At 44.8% G+C, this 19,499-nt stretch overlaps 1 protein-coding gene across 2 annotated transcripts in view; it reads right to left on the bottom strand.

Annotated features, from left to right (window-relative positions):
* WDR88 (WD repeat domain 88) overlaps window positions 1-19,499 on the bottom strand; it is a 441,299-nt gene that overhangs the window by 400,483 nt on the left and 21,317 nt on the right. For both annotated transcript variants that reach the window (XM_069634103.1, XM_069634110.1), the window contains exon 2: window positions 3,218-3,328. In XM_069634103.1, coding sequence (XP_069490204.1) covers window positions 3,218-3,328 — 111 coding nt within the window. The remainder of the gene's footprint in view (window positions 1-3,217; window positions 3,329-19,499) is intronic.

The raw sequence follows: 19,499 nt of genomic DNA, 5'->3' as shown, positions 1-19,499 counted from the left end.
GTAATGCTTTTTGGTGGGGAAGAGGCTGCCTTACGTTTAGGCATCACTCCAATATTATCACAGGCTCGCACACGTATTATTAAATCATTAAATCAACTTTAATAATGATAAGGTATGATACGATGTGACATTTATAACGCACTTGGACACAAGTGCTTCTAGGCACAAGAAGACAAGGGGGGGAAACAAAGAGAGGACAAAATAACGATCTTACTAGGCTTTGTGTAATTCAGATCGCGCAAGTGCAGGGAAGAGGCAAGGGGAGAAGTTCCAGGGGTGAGGGGAAGTGGGAAGTGCAGTTAACACACAAGTGCAGCCTGTGGGTGGCTCATAAGCGCACGGAGAAGGGACTGTAGGGTTGCAGATACAGACCCATAAGTGCTGGGGAGCCCAGAGGCAGTGCAAGGGCAACTGGACATGCAGGAGCCCTGGGCCTGAGTTCAAAGGGTGAGCCGGTGACCAGTGCGCGGAGCAGTCAGGTGTATCAGCAGGGGAGAGGTAGAGAGAAAGCAGAAGCAAAAAGGAAGGCTGTGAGTTGGTTCCGGAACCAGAGTTGGTTCTGCTCAAGTTTGAGAGAGAGGTAGGGAGGCTGTTCCAGAGGGAGGCCCCAGCCGAGGAGATAGATCTGCCCCTACTCTCTGGTTGGAGAAGCGTCTGACCCTCAGAGAGCTGGAGGTGGATGAGCGGAGAGCTCGAGAAGGAAGAGGTTTTGGAAGAGAACTTTGGAGGTAGAGCGGTCCCAGGCCCAAGAAAGACTTCTGGATGATGAAGAGGGTCTTGAACTTGATCCTTGCAGCCACAGGGAGCGAGTGAAGAGATTTCAGAGCTGGAGAGATATGATCCCTGGGCTTGAGGTCAAGGACAAGTCTTGCAGTCCTGTTCTGGATAAGTTGTAAAGGTTAAAGAGTAGAGGCAGGAAGATTTAGAAAGAGGCTGTTGCAATAGTCTTGCTGAGGCACAGGAGGGGAAAGAAAACTCCATAGACTGCGTCAAACAAAGAAGCATGTAAAGGGGCGCACAACGTGACTTACCTTGTCCTGTTTTTCACTCTTTTGACTCTCGTTTTCTGCACCATGCAGTCCTCCTCAGTCTGAATTTGGGGTTGCTTGTACCATTACGAAAGGCACTCAAGGTGTACCAAGTGCATCCAGTGTCCTTCCCGGTGTCTCTTCGCCTCCTCCCATTCTCTGCACCACTACTCCACTCTGATGTGAGCTCTGTGGGCACATGGGCACAGTCATGTTGTCTCAAGCTGCACCTTCTTCTAGGATACCGCTTCCGAGACAACAGTCATTAACCCTAAATGTTTTGGGGCTCTCTCCGACTATACTGATATCGGTTTTTCATGCAGCATCATGGTGGTTGAGCACCTGTATTATGCAGCCTATATTCAGTCAAGTGCCTATATCGAAGAAGTGGGTACCGTCATGCAGACTTTAGGCCGAACAGGAGCCCTGAAACTGCACAAGTTGACGTGAAGGAGAACCTCCTTTTGAAATGGATGGATCAGTCATTCTTGTGTAGATTGACTGACTTATCAGAAGTATTCAACACGACCGATCACCAGAGTCTGCTAGATAGACTCATTGTTGTCCTTGAGTATCATCCCACTACTAATAAATGCTTTCCTTCATTCCTTTGCAACAGTTCACCCTCCATCAAACTAGCAACCCTGAAATCTTTTTCTTCCACGCTAACTTGTGGTGCCCCAGTGCGCCTGTCTCTCCCCGTTCTCTTTAATACATGTGTCAAACCTGTGCATGATCTTCTGACAAGAGCAGGAGTGGTTTTGTGGATGACACTCAGACCTAAGTAAGATCGCCACGAAATCCTGCGGAAAACCTGGAACGCTTAAAGTTAATTTTCAATCTTCTTGAGTCCTTGGATGAGAGGCCATCATCTAAGTCTCAACTAGTCCAAAACTTAATTTCTTCTTTAGTATACTGACTATGTAAAATCCAAAATGTCTTCCATCTACTAATTTATTTCCATTTCTCAGGAAAAAAATCATGGCATCAGATCAAGTTAAATCACTTGGCGTCCTGTTTGATAACATGTTGTCCATGTGCCTTCAGGCCAATTCCAGAAGTACCTTATCCTCTTATTACCTGATGTTGTTAAAACAAATGTGTCCTTTAATTGCTTGGGTATGATCTGTGCCAAATTTGACTATTGCAATGTGCTACCTTTGGGAACCAATAAGAAGATCGTCCCGTGACTTCAGGTCCTTCTTAACACTGCAGCACACATTGTAACCAATACACCTATGAGGGTGCAGATCTCACCTGTTGCAAGAAAACACTGGTTACTAATGATGGCCAGGGTTACATTTAAGCATTGACCCTTATGCACAAAGTTATTTTTGGCCGGGCCCCTCTTACCTAAAGGACAAGACCTCATTGCATGTGCAGACTAGGAATTTAAGGTCAGCTAATAAACTCTTTGTTACTTTGTCCCGTTACAAACCTAACACATACTTGGGCTGCTCCTTTTAAGTAATTTATTTTTATGTACACACTAACTTGGGTGAGAAACTGTATTTTAAAGGATTTTAATTAAAATAGAGTATTTAACTAATTGAAAATGTGATGAAATTGTCAAGGAAAGTACAGAATAATTGTTTTATTTTCAGAACTACATTTTGAGCTATAAAGTTACTAAGGCATACATTTTACAGAAAATATATATTTTACTTTTTCTTCATTATTTCCATTTCGCATAAACTATAGCCATACGTTTTTGGCAAAATGTACAAAAGAACATGAGAGACCAGGCACTGAAATGTCTGCCTTTGTGTGAATCCACCATGAAATATTGGTGACATGATTACACAAGTACTAAGGCATCAGTGTGTCTGCTTGACAGCACGAATGTAATGTTTTGAAAGTGACTGTTGTTTTTGTTGCAATAATCTCAAATTAAAAAGGGGAATAATAAAAAAAGGGAAAGAGGTAACCTTGGAGAAATGCCCTCCATACAAAGTAAGATAAAAAATGCACTATACAAACATTATTTGTGTGCACATAAGAAGTCGTTCGGCATAATGACATGGTACCAGAAAATCACATATTTACATTCCAGGCTGTTACTGGTCTGTTGATAAACCGAGGAGTCATTAGAAAGACCCACATCATATTTCAATAAAACGTTATTAAAAGAAAAGAAAGGCATATGCGTACAGTAAATAAAAATCCAGTGTTTCAAGGATAACACATACCCAGAGTTTTGCCGTCCGGTCAGTGGAACAGGAGATAATTTTCTCATCTCCGAAACAGAAACAGCAAGAGCTCACGCCATCACAATGGCCTCTTAAAACTCGGTAAGGAATCTGCAGATTATTAAACAAGCATTAAACGAAAAGTACTTACAAATCTGTTGTTTAAAAAAAAAAGCTAATCCAAAACCAAGAGAGAGAGCTCGAGATGTCATGGAAGGGGATATGTTAATCAATGTTATACTGTATCTTGCCATGAATGCCATGTGATGTTATGTCATGAGACACATGTCACAAATAGAGTCACCTCTTTCCACAGCAAACACAATGAATGTACACGATAATAATAAGTACGCATTTTTACATAGCGCTTCATGACATATTTTGGTCACTTATAATCAATGTAATAATATATATTATAAAAATCTAATATTTTTATAATATTATACATGGAACTGGACCTACCTCGGAAGGAGAACCCATCCGGCGGAATTCTCGCGCCCCGGGGGGCTCCTGGGAAGAGGGCAAGCCCCCGCCCGACAGGCCTATAGACCAAACCTCTCCGCCTGAGTCTTCTCTGCGCCCGGGAGGCTCTCAGGCTCCGGCGGGGCCCGCAGCACCTCTCGCAATCCTGGCGCAGGTCCACACCAGATGGAGCGACGGCACAACAGATCCCCAGGAGCCCCGCCCGCAAGATCTGGAGCCGCGTAATCCAGGCTCTGCCGCTGAGCAGAGCCGCTCATTCGACTCTCGAGCTACCCCTGTGGTCAAATCCACACCCCAACTGACACCCGTCAAGAACAGAGCAGACCTGGGCGACACTGCCAGGCCTGACGCCACAGCAGATGAATGGGAAAATGTCTGCAGTTCAGAAAAAGAAAGAAAAAAAAAAGGGGGAAACCCTACAACTAATCCTTACAGAGTAACTAAAACAGCCTCCAATGGAGAAATAAATACCAACAAAGCAGTCATAAAAAAAACACCAACAAGAAAGGCCAAAGACCCAGGCCAATGAAAAAGGGGCCCCAAATGCCACCAAAGGGAACAAGCTCAAAAACTACCCTCTGCAACTCACTAAAATAATTATTTGCGATACAAGGCAAAAGAAAGCATGAGGTACTTTCCGAACTCACAGACGACGAAATCCTAGAAGCCCTAACGAACCTACAGCCAGTCCTAAAAACGCGCAAAACTGTCTGCACCTCTAGTGACAGTAGCGCGTCTTCAATCGGCAAAGTGGCACTAGATCCTGCGCCACAGGAAATATCACCCGTTAACTCTTCCCTAGAGCATACCTCGTGCAACCCTAGTACTCAAGTCTACCTCTAACCACCTGGCCTTCAGGAAAGCCCTGAAAACCACTTTATTCTAGCTCTCTGGCTCTTACTGATTTTCCTGTTCGTAGCTTCCCCACCAGCGCCATGATGCCCTTGGGCGACCGTGCGCTTTATATGTCCAGGTAATATAACATAACATAACATAACCCTTGACGTGGCTGCCACACTAGGCAAAACTCCACAACCGCCATCTACAAACTCAACACCCCCAGCTTTAACAGGCGAGAGGCCAGACTGCCTCCACGAGGACTCGCCCCCTGCTGTGGGACAACAAAGGGATGACGAGGCACCGGAAGGCCCACTTCCCAGAGACCTCCTTTCATCCACGCCGGGCAAGCCCGAAGAATCTCACAAGGCTAATGTCTTACGGGATCTACACCCCAGAACAGCGACCGACACAGACTGGTTGATCCCAGGAACCCAAAGACCTGCGAGATGATCCTCTCTTCCACACCTCCCATGGGACATCGGGCTCGTCCAGAACCTCCTGGATGACAGGCCCCTACACAACCTACCCTTTGGGACACAGAGCAGAAACAAAGACCACGCCTTCACGGCACCCAAAGAAACCCCAACAAAAAAGCCGGACATGATGATGATAATGTCGGCAATCACGATTGCCCCGGCGCCATTCGGAAAACTATACGAGTCTCTAAATGAGACTTTAAAAGACCATACAACACTCATCGCCCTGATGCACACTACAATGATTTACATTGAGGGTTTCATCACTGCAAAAGAAAATAACCCGAAAGGCTGCCACGGTTGTCCAAACTCCCAAAACGATCCACGAGACTTGGCCAGAAATAAACCTGAAGTACCAAAGACGCAAGGATCCTGCGCTCAAACCCAAACTGACCCGTTGCCAGGGGCAGCGTTGTTTGTATTTTCAGGCATCCAACAAGATACTTCAACAGGAAAGAACAAAGCTGAGTGTACAAGAAAAAAAGGACTCACATGCAATACAAGGCCGAGCAACGAGGCCTGCATCATTATCGATCCTCCAAACCACCCCAACCCCTCTCCCAAAAACGAAAACTCTCAAAAGCAAAACTACCTTGTATTCAATCAGTAGAAAGTCATAACTCTGCACCTTCAAAAGATACCCCCTCACTCAACCCAAAAATCACAGAGGACTATGGAGGTCTTCATGGCCGACAAAAGTGCGATGGACATTACCCTTCACCTATCCCCTGAGGCAGGGGCTAACAAGAAAACGCAAACCTGCGAACCAACCTCTGAGAGCACCTTCAAAAAATAAACTCCGCCAAAAAAACGCAGACAAAACAGCTCGACAACTCATACCCCGAAACCACCCACCGAAGACCGACTCTCAAAAGAATCACTTCAATCAAAACAACCAGAATTCAATATTCACAGACAGCAGATAGCAAACGAAAGACCTGGTCCACAAGGGCCCGCCGCAATGAAGAGACACAGGGATCATATAAGCACAGAACGCAAAGAAGCAGCGAGTGCTCAGGACATCTCAAAACATCACTAAGAAGAACCTTCTTCAAACTGGAACTAAACAGAAAAAAACTCAGAGCCCATAACTCTGAACAGAGGAACAATCATGAAGATCCTGAGAAGCACAAAAGATCTCATCATTCTCGTCTCGTCGAACCGTATCACAAAGCCAGAAAGGCAAAGGCCTATATACATATAAAAGAATCCTCAGGAGCAACCCTGACCAGGGAAGACTTTGAATCCCTACTCAAAAAGGGGCTTCTCCTAATGGAATACCAAGACAAAAAGCCCCTTCTCGACAAAGACACAGAAAACAAAACGTCAGACAGCCAAAGGGCGCACTTCAGGATGAAAACAGCACGCTACTATCGGGCAGAATCAAACAACGGCACCTCACTAAACCGACGACACCAAACGAAAACCCAGGACTTACCAAGAACTGAACAAACAAGAATCTTTAACCCCCCGGATAGCAAAGGTCTCCCGCAAGATAAGGTGCCCACGCCAACAAAGAAATCTGGAACGAACAACCACCCCAATCCTAACATAAAACCAACACGATCCACACTCTCCTTTGCTCCAATAAAACAGCTTTGGGCATGGCTACCGAAACCACCAAACTCTGGGGCCAGCAAATAGCAACCAGCAGTGAGGCAAAAAAGACAAGAAACTCCAAAGACCGAGAAAGGATAAAATTATACACCAGCCTCACTAAAACTAGGATCATGGAACACAAGGAGTTTCAAACACCTGATGACATCGGGAGACACCAATCTGGGAGTGTACGACATTCTAGCACTTCAGGAGACCTGGCTGACAGATGCTCCAGCAATAGACGGCTATGGAATTGAAATAGCGCCAGCAAAAAGAGTGCTGATAGGCCATCCATCAGCCGGACTCCTAATAGCAGTTCGAACAGGTTGCGACCTGGCAATTGAAAAAAAAACGTTCCTTCTCCATTAGCCATCTCTCGGTACAGGTGGAGTGGACCAGGACTGACCCAATGAGCAAGAGAGATTCCTACGGACATTGGAATCCGAAATAGACGACGTTCAAGCCAACTCAGATATAACGTTGATCGTCATATGCGGAGACCTAAATGCATCCTGCCCGAATACAAAAGAACCTCTCACAACAAACAACGGAAAGCGGCGGGGTGACTCCAGAGGGCAAAAATAGGTGAAACTGATGGACTCCAGACTCATCCTCAATGTAGACCAAATCTTCTCTAAGGCATCCCAAATACCAACATGGGAAAGAAACAACCAAAACGCCACCATTTACTATATATTTGCCTCAGAGGCAATGCTCAACTTAATATCATCCTTCGACATTATACGTTCCAAGGCAAGCAATCATAACATCTTGGTGGAAATCTCGTGGTGGTCGCACAGATCCCCAAACCTGACAATGAATGAAACAGTGGAAGTTACCAACCAAGAAAACCATCTTCGGCTAACAAAGGAAAGAATTCTGGAACTTTCCGGGAACTATAAGGAAAAACTGAACTCCTAGGACAACACTGAAAGCTCCACAATCGGCTATCAACCACTATTGATCGCCTACCAAGAGGGTACATCAAAAAAACATGGACCATCACAACAAGGCACGCACCATTAGGATAAACTCTTGGATCAGAAACGCTGCGCTCTCCGCAAACTCAAATGTCAAGCGGACAAGTTAAACTCGCCAATAATCAAGAAACACTTCCAAGAGGAGGCAAAGAGATACATACGATGGCTCAAATTCTATCGAGCGACTCAATACCAACAAGACTCGGAGATGATGCTAAGGAAGGTCAATGGCAAAAACTCTCGAGAATTCTGGGACCTCGTAAAAGGGACAGGTAGAAACACAAGTCCCTCAACAGCTAACGCCGTGAGTCAAGAAAGATGGACTAACCACCTTATCAGCCTGTTCCAGGAGCCATCCCGCCAGCCTCAGTCTAAGAACCACCCACGGGGGACAACACCATGGGAAGATTTCTCCAATAAAGCAGACATAGCAAGATTAATTCAGAAGCTAAAACCATCGAGAGCTCCAGGCCCGGAAGGGATAACAAACATTGACCTGAAAAATCACCAAGGCACCTCGGCATCCTTCATCAGCATCGTCTTCAAAGAGATTAGCCTCTCAAAGACAATCCCCAGTTTTGGTCTTCGGCAACAGTTGTCGCCATCTTCAAAAAGGGCGCCCGATCTGACCTGTCCAACTACCGCCCTATAGCCTTGCTAGACACAATAGGAAAATTCTACAGTTCATGTCTCCTAGAAAGCTTCTAACGCTGGGCCAAACACTCTCCGTGCAACAATCCCTTTCAAGCGGGCTCCACCAAGAATGTAGGGACCACAGTAAATATCATGCTACAGAGCATAATAAAAAGCATCTCAAGAGGACAAGGAAAAAAGGTGTATCTGGCCTTTGTCGATTTAACCCACGCATTCGACAAAATCGACCGCGACCTTTTATGGTCCAAACTGGACGATGGAACTGCCCTGACCAGATCTTAGACCCCATCATCGCTCTACATTCAAAAACAACAATAAGAGTAAAGCTCAACCAGAGATTCCGACCAACAGAGGAGTGAAGCAGGGCTGCCCCTTGGCGCCCGCGCTCTTTACAGCATTTCTTGGAGACTACAAAGAGACCTGCGAAGCCCTTCGAACATTTCCACCTAAAATAGAGGGGACCAGAGTCCCTAGGCTCCTATACACTGATGACATCATCTTGATCGACCAGACGCTGATTGGACTCCAACGCCAACTCGACAACTTGGCAACCAACATAACGAAAAATAACCTGGAGATCAACAAAGAAAAAACCAAAATATTGGTGCTAGAAAAACTTACAAAAACAAACAGAAAACCCAACCAGTGGATGACTGAGTCGACCAAAATCGAACAAGTAAAAGAATTCAAGTACCTCAGGGTCATGATCGACAGTTCTGGCAATGAGTCAAGCATGCAGGCTAACCTCTGGGAAAAAACTCGGAAACTCACCTCCCAGGCGAAGGCAATGGATAGGAAATTTGGCCGCTTCTCTCTCATGCCGGTGATAAAATACTGCAAAGGAAAAGTAATTCCGTCCCTGACCTACGGAGGAGAAGGCATGCCGACAATCCCCTCATCACTTTGGGCCAAACTCGAAGCCCACTTTTGGCGAGAAGTGCTACATCTGCCAAAATGCACATCATTACCATCAATAAGGAGGGAACCGGGCCTGCTCTCGTTAAAAGCAACAGTCGACTGGATCAAAATGGCACTCTACAGAAAAGTTATCATGCCAGATACAGCTCCGCAGTACAACCTGATAAAACAAGAAATAGTCGCCGCAAAGTGCAATATGCTCTAAACCTGGGCACTCAAGAAGAAACTCCAACTGGAGCAATCTGGCTGTAATGAGGAGGATCATCTCCAAAACCCAATGCGTGTCAAGAAAAAGCTAAGTGAACTAGACTGGATAGAAACGCAAGACAAGGCCGCCTGTGACCTGGATCGATATCATGGCTATTGAACGTTTTACGTCCGTTGTTGTGAAAACATGTTTAAAACCTCACAGATGGTGCTCAGGGCACAGAATTGACGACCCCTGACAGGATGCTCACAAATGTTTGGAAAAAGCTTACATGGATAATTTGCTATGTAAAATATGTCACATGCTGAGCTCTAAACACCTTGTAGAAATGATGCGCTTGACGCAGGTGCTACCACAGCTAAGGACTTTGTATGGGGTGGAGTGATGTGTGTCTAAAACAATGTGGCCGATACAACCGTCGAATAACCCCCTTTTGAAAATAAAGCAGTTTAGATGGGGCTGTCCGATGTGTGTGAGAAACACTATCGAGAAAACAGTTTGTAAATGGGGGGATAAAGTATACCAAAGACAGTATGGTAGAGCAATGTGCATGGAACCTTGTAAACTGACCTATGAGGCCTGAGACTGTAGATGTCTTCATATGTATTTGCAGTTCTTTGCAGGAAATAAAAATTAGCATCTGCTGAAAAGTGATCAATTTAATGTGAAACCAGCTGTTGGATGTGTACAGCGGTTATTGCTGGATCTACTTAAAGTGTGGCTGGCTACTATATGTCCAAGGCTACTCTGTTATCTGGAAGGACCAACGATGATATACAGAAGGAAATGTAACAATCTTTTATGCATTGCAAACATATGAGTCAACAGCAATCACCCACTAATGGACAACTACTGGCAAAAGCATCACAAAGGAGGTCACAACGATTTAGGGTCACTTGTCGGATTCTCATTGCGGGTAAATGTCGCCATCGAGCAAGAATGTTTTTGATGTGTTAAAGGCCACTGGCTGTTTGACAGGGAACTTAATGAATTTCTGTCGAACGTCTCTCTGTTATATATATCTGCTTATTGACTCGGTAAGAGACAGGCTGTGTAGGAAGTAATTGATGATGCATCGAAATTTGTATCTGAGAAGATCGTTGTGCAACAGGTGATAACTCGAGTTATTTAATGTGAATAAAAACACATGTTTCAAATATGAATACAAATCTGTTGTTTTAGAAAACCTGGTTGTGTCTTTTTATGTTGAACGGTACGGAGGCCAAACACGCCCTGTATACAAATGGTAGAAATATACGATGACATAAAGATGTCAAGAGTTTATAACAACGCCTGTGAAAATAAAAAAGTCAACATTTGAAAACAACAGAATTCTATAGCAAGCTTAAAACCAGTCTCTCTAAAAGTTGATGTCCCCAAGCACAACATATCTGATGGCACCTAATTAACAAGTGATGTGTGTTTTTATACATATAGTAAACAGGACCACGTAATAAAGAACAAGATCGGTTTTATGAATTGTAAAAATATTTTATTTATAAAAAAAGATAAACTTAATACAGAAAGGAAAAATGCGTGTGTAAAAACATTTTAATGTAGTAGGAAAAATGAACATGCAGCTGCAAATAGTCAAAAGCTCAGACACCCAGCTTGTAGGGACACGGTACAATTACAACTACAGAAGCGCTGTGAAAAAGCAAGGGGCTGGAAGACGTTCTTGTTAAAATATTTAATAGCCATAGGGGTGGGCCAAACCATCTCATGCCAATGTTCGTTTATCAAACACAACCCTGAGCGTCTTTTGTAGAGTGACAGTGTTAATTTCCCACTGTTTTTTATCATGCACTATACACGGATGTGTAACGACGATAGACTGTGGGGTGTCACACGCATCTCCCTGTACAAAGGATTGCACTAGAACTTTCAAATTGTTGAAATGTATCTGGGACATGTTATATTTTTACTTTCATGTAGATGGTTCCTAGTGATGTGCGATAGGCATATGTTTTGGGCCCCGTCGATATGAACTCAACAATGTATTCTGGAGGAGCGAGCTCAGAAGTCAGATCTCCTGGATAATTGCCGGTGGCCGGGTTGACATTCCTGTGGTGGCTGACAAAAATAATGCTATCGGTATCGTGATACAGAACCTGTGCTTGTAATTGCTCCATTACAGCAAACAGTTTTAAGCGGACGTGAGTGGTTGTGAACGCCGCTACGAATATATTTGTGTTGTCCGAAGTTGTTGGGTATTCTATGGCGTAGAGCCAACACAAACAAGCAGTTTTATCGTCTATAAACACGCAGCTGCTCACGTCATAAGAAATATCAAATAGATAGGCGTGAAGCATATCGGGGTAAGTAATGATGGTTGTATTGGGCATATTAACTCTTTGCGCAAACTTACCCGACAACGAATTAAGGCATAATTTTGCCAACAGCTGACGAGCGGGGTTGTCCTCAATGTGCTCCATGCGCACGCATATGCCCTGATGTTTATTATAATCATCAATGTAGGCCTGATTAGAGGCATCGTCCACACACTCTGCAGGATAGCCAAAGGCTTCTTGTTTCTGCTGTAGGAACATTGAAACTTATTCACAGAAGAGCTCAAGGGTAACTGTCATATTTCATGTATGCGGCCCAGGCGATATCCCTGATTCAGAGCCGCCTGTATCTCGATCGTACACCAAGTCCCGGTCAAGCCTAGCTCCTCATCCGTGTGTTCGCATCAGGCCTGTGTTCTCTCAACGCATGTGCGGCAAAGCAGAAACATTAGTTTACCGTCACATCTATAGGGTAACACGGGTATGTAGAGGTGCCTGGGTGGATAAACCTTGCATCTGATTAGACTAAAATATGGTCTATATAGCCAAAATTGTTACATATGATATCGGGGTGTGTCACGGGGTAGGGTTTGTCATTATTTATGGATGGGTATAGACTGGTAAAATCTAGATAGTGTATTTGCTCACCCTCTGAGACTCGTTGGTGTAGCTTTAAAGCATTTCTGCGGCCACCGTATAGTGCATCTCGGGGCTTTAGGGTTTCTGGTAGATTCATTTCTTTAAGAAAACGGCACACAGCAGGATTGTTTTGTACCAGCACTCCACCATTTGAGTTCCCAGATAGTGACGGCTCGAACAGCCAGATTGGCTAGAAATGTTTGTTTCAAAAGAGTGCGTCTATACAGCTGTTCGTAAGTAGTGCCCGCTAAGGTGTTAAAAACCCGGTGAAGTAGCAATCAGGACAGACGTGATAAAAGCAGCCATTAAATTCATAGGCTGTTTCCACTCCTTGAACCACTGCATAACCGTCTAACCAATACTGGCCGTAGAGTTTTTCACCAGCGCCAGTTACAGCATGCTGTAGAGAGATGTTCTCTGTTTTTTAGATGTAGAGCCATTGAATAGCCGGCATGGAATAACGTTTTTGCCGGCCGTGATACAAATCATGGGGCAACAGCGTGATTGTTTTGGTTTTCAGATATAGTTGTCTGTAGATTTGCATACAACAACTATCCAGCAAGATATTTTGAAAAGGCTCTATGTATGACACGTGTACAACACCCTTTATAGGTGTTTCAAGACGAGTCATGTGAATGATGCCGCCCCTAAACAAATTACAAGCTTGTCTTAAATGTTCACATCTTCTTGACAGTAGGCCCTTAACTCTCGGCGAAAGTCAAACACGCTGTGTTTATTCGCATTGTACCAGGCCATAAACTGGTCTTTCTCGCTAGGCATCATGTATTGAACCCCTTATTGATCCAGGGGTGGGAATGGGCCTATATAGATTTGTTTATCGGCTGTGTTAAAAAGATGTGGAAAGAAACCCTTTGAACCGGGAAAGCTAAAAGCTTTTGGAAGCTTGCTGAGTTTCATGGGCAAAATGTTCAAGGAATTAATAAAGCGTATTTGTAGAGGCACCACAAATATGGCCATTAGCTTAGCACCTTGGGTTTTATTCAAATTGTTTCCCGATCTAGCTGTCTCAACACAAAGTATGGATCATATCCTTTGGAATTATGGGCTAGAAAGGAATACCCTGTAAATTTGCTCCTCACAAAGGTGCTTATAAAGGTAGCCACACAGGCGTCCTCTGTAAATTCCCAATAACTATCCCCCATTAGATGTCTGTCATAGATATAGTTCAGTCGGTGTGTTATATTTTCTTTGCGGGCCTCCATGTCATATATAATGTAGTTCTCGGTTTTATTTTGCAGTCTGCTGGCTGTCATGTAGCACCGGTGTTCAACTGTGTTGACAATGGAAATTTTGCACATGCTACAAATCATCCCGACACAGTTGCGACTCTTGGGAAGGCATTTTTGACACGCTGGACAATCAATGCGCGGCTCGCATTCGACATCCCACATTGCCGCTTTTTAAATGTGTGTCTAGACAGGCTTGAGACCTCACGAATGTGTGACACAGAGGGCATTTTTCCTGTTTTTCCTTGAATGTTTCTTTTTAATTTACTTGATCCCCCAGAGCACAGGATCCTATGGACGTGTTCTTGAGTGGTTTGAGGGGGCTCACTAGTTGCTAGCCATAACTTTGCAGACTCCTCTGGTATTTTTAATATTTAGGATATTTCTGGCATGGGGCATGACAGAGATGCGTATATACTAGGCCCCACAAATGTTTGTGGAAAAGTGGCTAGACAGGCGGTTAGTGCATTGTGTTCAAGACCCGGTGCAGTGCTTAGCACTGTAGCCGGGTGCACCTCTGTGAATGTTTCACTCGGCGTATCAGAGACCCCTTCTACCTGGTGGGTGAGAAAACTGATTACATGGCGGGTGGCACCTGCTAAAAGCTTGTGTGTTGAGCGGTATGACTTACTCTATGAGTCTTCCAACCTTAATGAATGGAACCCTTCCAACTTCTTTCTTTGCCTCTGCCCCTTTCCCATGGTGCATAAAGCCACATTGTACTCATAATGTCTTAATTCCATCTGACCACTCCTTCTGGACCAGACATCCAAATGGGTGGGAGCAGGAAGATGTAAATACTGCGATGAGGAAGAGTATGACCAGGGGTAATAAAGATTGGCTGCAAGTAATCCCAACATTACCTTCAGGTCCCTCTTTTCCATCCCAGTACTTACTCCATGAGGCATGCCCAAGCAGAGGATGGATGGTCCAACAGCAACTCAAACCCCTGAATGCTATTAATCACCAACATCTTTATTGCAGATAGAGCACCTTATTTTCCAGACACATCACTCAAAACGCCAACCCAGGTGTAGGAGAAGCATGGCCTGGTAGGTTAAGTCTCTGATGTAATATAAATGTATTGAGTTTCAACAAGATGGCTGCACAGCAAGTCTCCTAAATAGGCAGAATAAGAGCTTCCACCGAGGAAGCTGCCATTCCTCTGGTGTAACATTCCTGTATCAGGGATGAAGTACCTGATACCACATGGGCTTCTTCAATTGCACCACTGATTCACCTTCTGATAGAATCAAATGATGCCTTTCTGCCTGGATTAGCTCCACCAAAACTGACAAAGAGACTGTCTGCGCCCTTGACTACATGTGTTGTGTCTAAGTAATTCAAGACACTCCTCTTAACATCAAGACAATGCCATTCATGCTCTTCTGGAGAAGCAGGATTTAGGGAAAAAGGCCGGCAGTACAACCTACTGCGACATATGAAATTCAGACAAAAACCTGGGAATGAACTGAGAGTCACAACGTAGGACTATGGCATCTGGAAGGACTTGAAGGAACTAGGCCATACACAGGAAGGCTTCCAACTCCCCTAACGTCCTGGCTGACGGCACAGTTACCGCCAGGGTTAGGGTTGTAATGAGGCCCACTGTTTCAATAGTACCCAAGGGGGTGCTTTGTGTTAAAATGTAAGTAAATTGTGATATATTCAGCAACAATGGTCAAAATTACTAACTGCCTAGTAAAGTAACTCATCAAACTGGTCCACATTGGCCAAAATGGTGGCCCATTTTGACTGGCCCACACTAGCATTTTACATTTTTGGTACAGGCATTGCCCTATAGGCCAGTCAGAGCCTGGCGGCTCATCCATAATGGCGAGGGGGCGCCCACCCAGTGGCCCCTCACCCATTATGGAGGAGCTAAGGAGTCAGTGAGAACTCCCTTAGCTGCTTTTTCCAGCTGATGGAGTGCTCCTGGGCTGGCTGAACTGTCAAAGGGAAACACTGTTTCCCTTTGACAGTTCAGTTTAGTTCCCCAGCCGCACATGCTCACTGAGCCATGCAAGTGCTGGGGCATTTTGCTTCGCCAGCATTGCATAGCTCATTGGAAATGCTGGCTGGGGCACTGCATGTCTGTATGTCCGAGGGGGAGCTCCTCCAGCAGCCTGGAGCAGGGCGTTTCAGCACCCACACGCAGGCCAATGCAGAAGGTATATTTATGTTCATTCTTTTTATTTAAACATGTGTATGGATGCGGGTATGCTTATGTTATGAGTGAGTGTATGGTGATGGATGCTCGTGTGAATGATAGAGTGATTGCTGTATGAATGTGCAGCTCCTTGCATACACACATAATCATGTTGATTGTGTTAGGCCCAGTGGGATGTCCACCATAAACTAAGCAGTGTTCCAAAAGTAAAGTTCAGCGCTATATCCAGCTCAGCTCAAGCTAAAATTCAGCCTCTTTTCCGCCAAATGCCAACCAGTTTATCACAATGTTCAATTTACCTTCTTTTGTACTTGAAGTAATAAAGTCCCTTACTTTTGTAAATGTCAGGATGCCCTTCCCCAAGTTCTATATAGTTACAGGGCAGCACGTCTCAAGGTTCCCTTCCCCAAGTTCAATGTCAAGAAATGATACAAAAAGAAGTATCCTGAAGCTTTGTTCTTTAAACTATGTTTCAACAATTCTTTGCAGCTCAGGGTTCCTTTCCCCAAGTCTGGTATGCACCAATGGTAGTTTTCCTTTTTACACAACAGAAAACCTCCTTGTTAGCATATATGGGTTATCTGGTCTTGGCGCAGTTGTTAGACCACATGGTCCACCCCATTACAGGTCACGCAACCAGTAACCTTGCATTCACTTTTAAACGTTCTTTATTTAAAGGGATAGTAGTTCTCTGGTCAGGGCGCAGTTGTTGCATCGCACAATCCATCCATTACAGGTCACGAACCAGGAACTTCAAGCTCTCTTTGAGCAGTTCAATATTCAGGTAAACCAATGGTTTCTTAAATGCAGCTCCATAACTTTACTAAACAAGTGATTTCTTAAATGTAGGACTACAACAAGCACTTGCTCAGCCTTGACTTCAACTCTGCAGTGTAAGGAACTCATGGTGGCAACAGTAAAGAAAGACACAAGTGATCACAGATCAAGGATGTTTATTGAACAATGAATGCAGGATGAAAAAAAAGCCTAAGCTAAACCTAAATCTAAGATAGTAGCAGCATCGACCATCAAATGAAAAATAAGGCAGTCCTAGTGGCGTTGTGTCTAAATAAGAGGGCCTATACTAAAGAAAAACCTATTGCCAATTCCTTACAACTAATTATAGAAAGAGTGTGAGACCATGTTTCAATAAAGAAGATAAGTATTCCAAACAATAAGTCAGGATGTGATTTCCAGGGGTCTCCCTTCCCCACGTTTTCAGCACAGGACAAGGTGGGACCTTGGAGCACAGCGCACACTCGAGCTTTCTCAGCACGAGCCAATAGTTCTGTTCCAGCTATCAGGTTCGATGGTTAAGTCTCTTTTCATTATAAAGTCTCTTGCCTTCGAGGCCTAATGTATCCATCAAACAAACACAAACAAAAAGTTATTTTCCACAGTTCACGTTGGGCGATGGCTTCACCCCTGGGTCTCCCTCTTGCCGGCGTCGACCCCTCACATATGGTATTCAACCAATCAATTAACAGTTCCTTTCTCAATGAACTTTGCGTGATGACTTTTCACCCCTGGATCTCCCTCGTCCGGGCTCAGACTCACTTGACAAGGGGGACAATTCACTTCCCCTTATCTTCCAATACCTCTTACTTTCACGAGTCTTAATGTTTTTTCAAACAGTACTTCAGGCTTTGTCCCTGATTGTCGGCTTCCCTCTTCCGGGCTCACTCTTGCCAATATTTACAGACACTTCACTGTGGACACCCCTTGGTCGGGTTCACTTCGATCAACACTCTATTCTGGTTGTCGGCTTCCATCTGCCGGATTCGCTTTAGCCAACTTCTACAAAACAGTTCCCTGCACTTCAGGACTATGGACATCGGCCATTTTCGTTAGCATCCCTCTGCCGGGTTCACTCTTGCCCACTTTTTATGAAACACATTGTTCATATACTGATTTTACCCTGCAGGATTCACTTCCCTTAGCTTCATAATAATCTGTCGGTCAAAGACTTTCAACGGTACAGAGGATTTTACAAGACCCCTGTATGACCACTTTGACCTCTATTCGCCTCTTCCCAAGGGCTTCTGGTTACGGTAGTTTCTTACTATCGGGTAATCGCCCAGAGTTTCCTGCCTGAGCACCCACGTGGTGCCGTACTCCTCTGTTGCTGGTTTTCCCCTTTCTCGTCAATTGTAGCTTTAATTCTTTCAATGTTCAAATTAGCCGTTGGCTACTTTTCGTTCAACACAGTTCGGTTTCTTATCGATTCTTCCTTCGACTCACCGGCTGTGATGAACCGCTTCCCTTTCTTTATCCTTGGAGTCATGGTCGGTACCACCGAGACCAACGTCCTTCCCCTACTTGGTTATCAGCGGAGGAGGGTCTTGCGTACCGTAGACATCTGCTGAAACACATGCTAGTTATTGTTTGCGGTCTTATTTTCCCTTCTGTGGAGGATTCACGGGCCTTGGTCGGAAAGGGCAAGGTTGCTTCTCTCCTTGTCACCCTCGGGGTCTGCACCGTCTTTCTCCTCCTCTTGAACTGCTGTGCTAGGTTAGCTCTCACGTCGTGCGATCTGCCTTCCTCGTCCTGTGCTTTCGTGCTCCACCTTTTATCCCTGTGGGGAAGGGAAAGGGCCGTCAGGTGTGTGTGATTCTGGTCAATTGCCTGACTCTGCCTGACCCTTGTATTGTGACACGTCAGTTGAACGGCTCTGCTGTTAGTCTGTTGTCTTCCGTGTTGTGCAAAAGTGTTCCTGTCGGGAAAGAGGGGCAGTGTTTTGGAATATCCTATGTGGTAGGATGGGGAAAAGGTGTTGAAAGAAGGGGGATGCTGCATCTCACCTGTCGGTGTCCCACTCCCACTCCCCAAGAACCCCTCATTCGGGTGATCCTGCCTCACTAGTCCACCCCCAGGAACTGGATCCAATAGCGATGGCTGTGTCCTGGCCACCTGGATGACAGATCCCTGAGGACTAGCCAGGGAGACACCTTCAGGTTTCACACATATCGTTCCCCTTTACGAGGTGGATATACTTGGTTTTTGCTTAGATTTCCTGTTAAGGCTGGCCAAAGAACAGGGGTGAGAGAGGTCCAGGCATTCTCGAATATATTCCACTGATACATTTTAATAAGTGGAGGGGAACAGATCTTATCTACCTCTCTACAATAACCTACGAGTTGGGTTTCGAAGGCCGTCTTGGGCTTCATGGGTTCTGAGTTTTCCCAATCCCATACTGGAGAATTTTGGGAATCGTGACTTTCCTGCCAGGATCTCTGGGGCAGAAAGTCTCCGAAGGGGAGTGGAGATTCCTGTAACAGAGTAGAGAAGATGGAGAAGTGTCACCCCAGAATAACTTCCTCAGGGAGTCCTGGAAAGATGGCAGATGGTATTTCACAGGTCTTGCCCCGGATTTCTATGTGTACTGGTATTTTAGGATATATTTCATTGTCTCCACGTACACAAGTTACTCAGACTAGGGTTGCATGGTTTAGGTCTTGTGGTGTAACTAATCGGCCCGTATAGCGGTCTGCTTACTACCTGAGTCGATTAAAGGCTTAACCTGTTTCCCATTCACCCTAGCTTTTTCATAGGTGCACTCGGTAGGAGTTTGACATAAGCCAATGCTAAAGGTCTCTAGCTCACAATATGCTGTTTTTGTTTTTTCATTAGTATGCAATTATTGTTCCATCTCACTGCTTCCCGTTCTTTCCATACTTATGGAACATGTTGTTTATAGAATGAGAGCTTTCCCTATTCTAATATATGCACATCCAATATTAGTGTATGGTCCAGAAAATTAATTTGACTAAAATTGGTGAC

Source organism: Ambystoma mexicanum, chromosome 1q (assembly GCF_040938575.1).
Source record: "Ambystoma mexicanum isolate Mex_15411 chromosome 1q, UKY_AmexF1_1, whole genome shotgun sequence".
NCBI classification, from domain to species: Eukaryota; Metazoa; Chordata; class Amphibia; order Caudata; family Ambystomatidae; genus Ambystoma; species Ambystoma mexicanum.
Note: the sequence above shows the minus strand (reverse complement) of the source record. Positions and strands in the feature narration are given on the sequence as shown.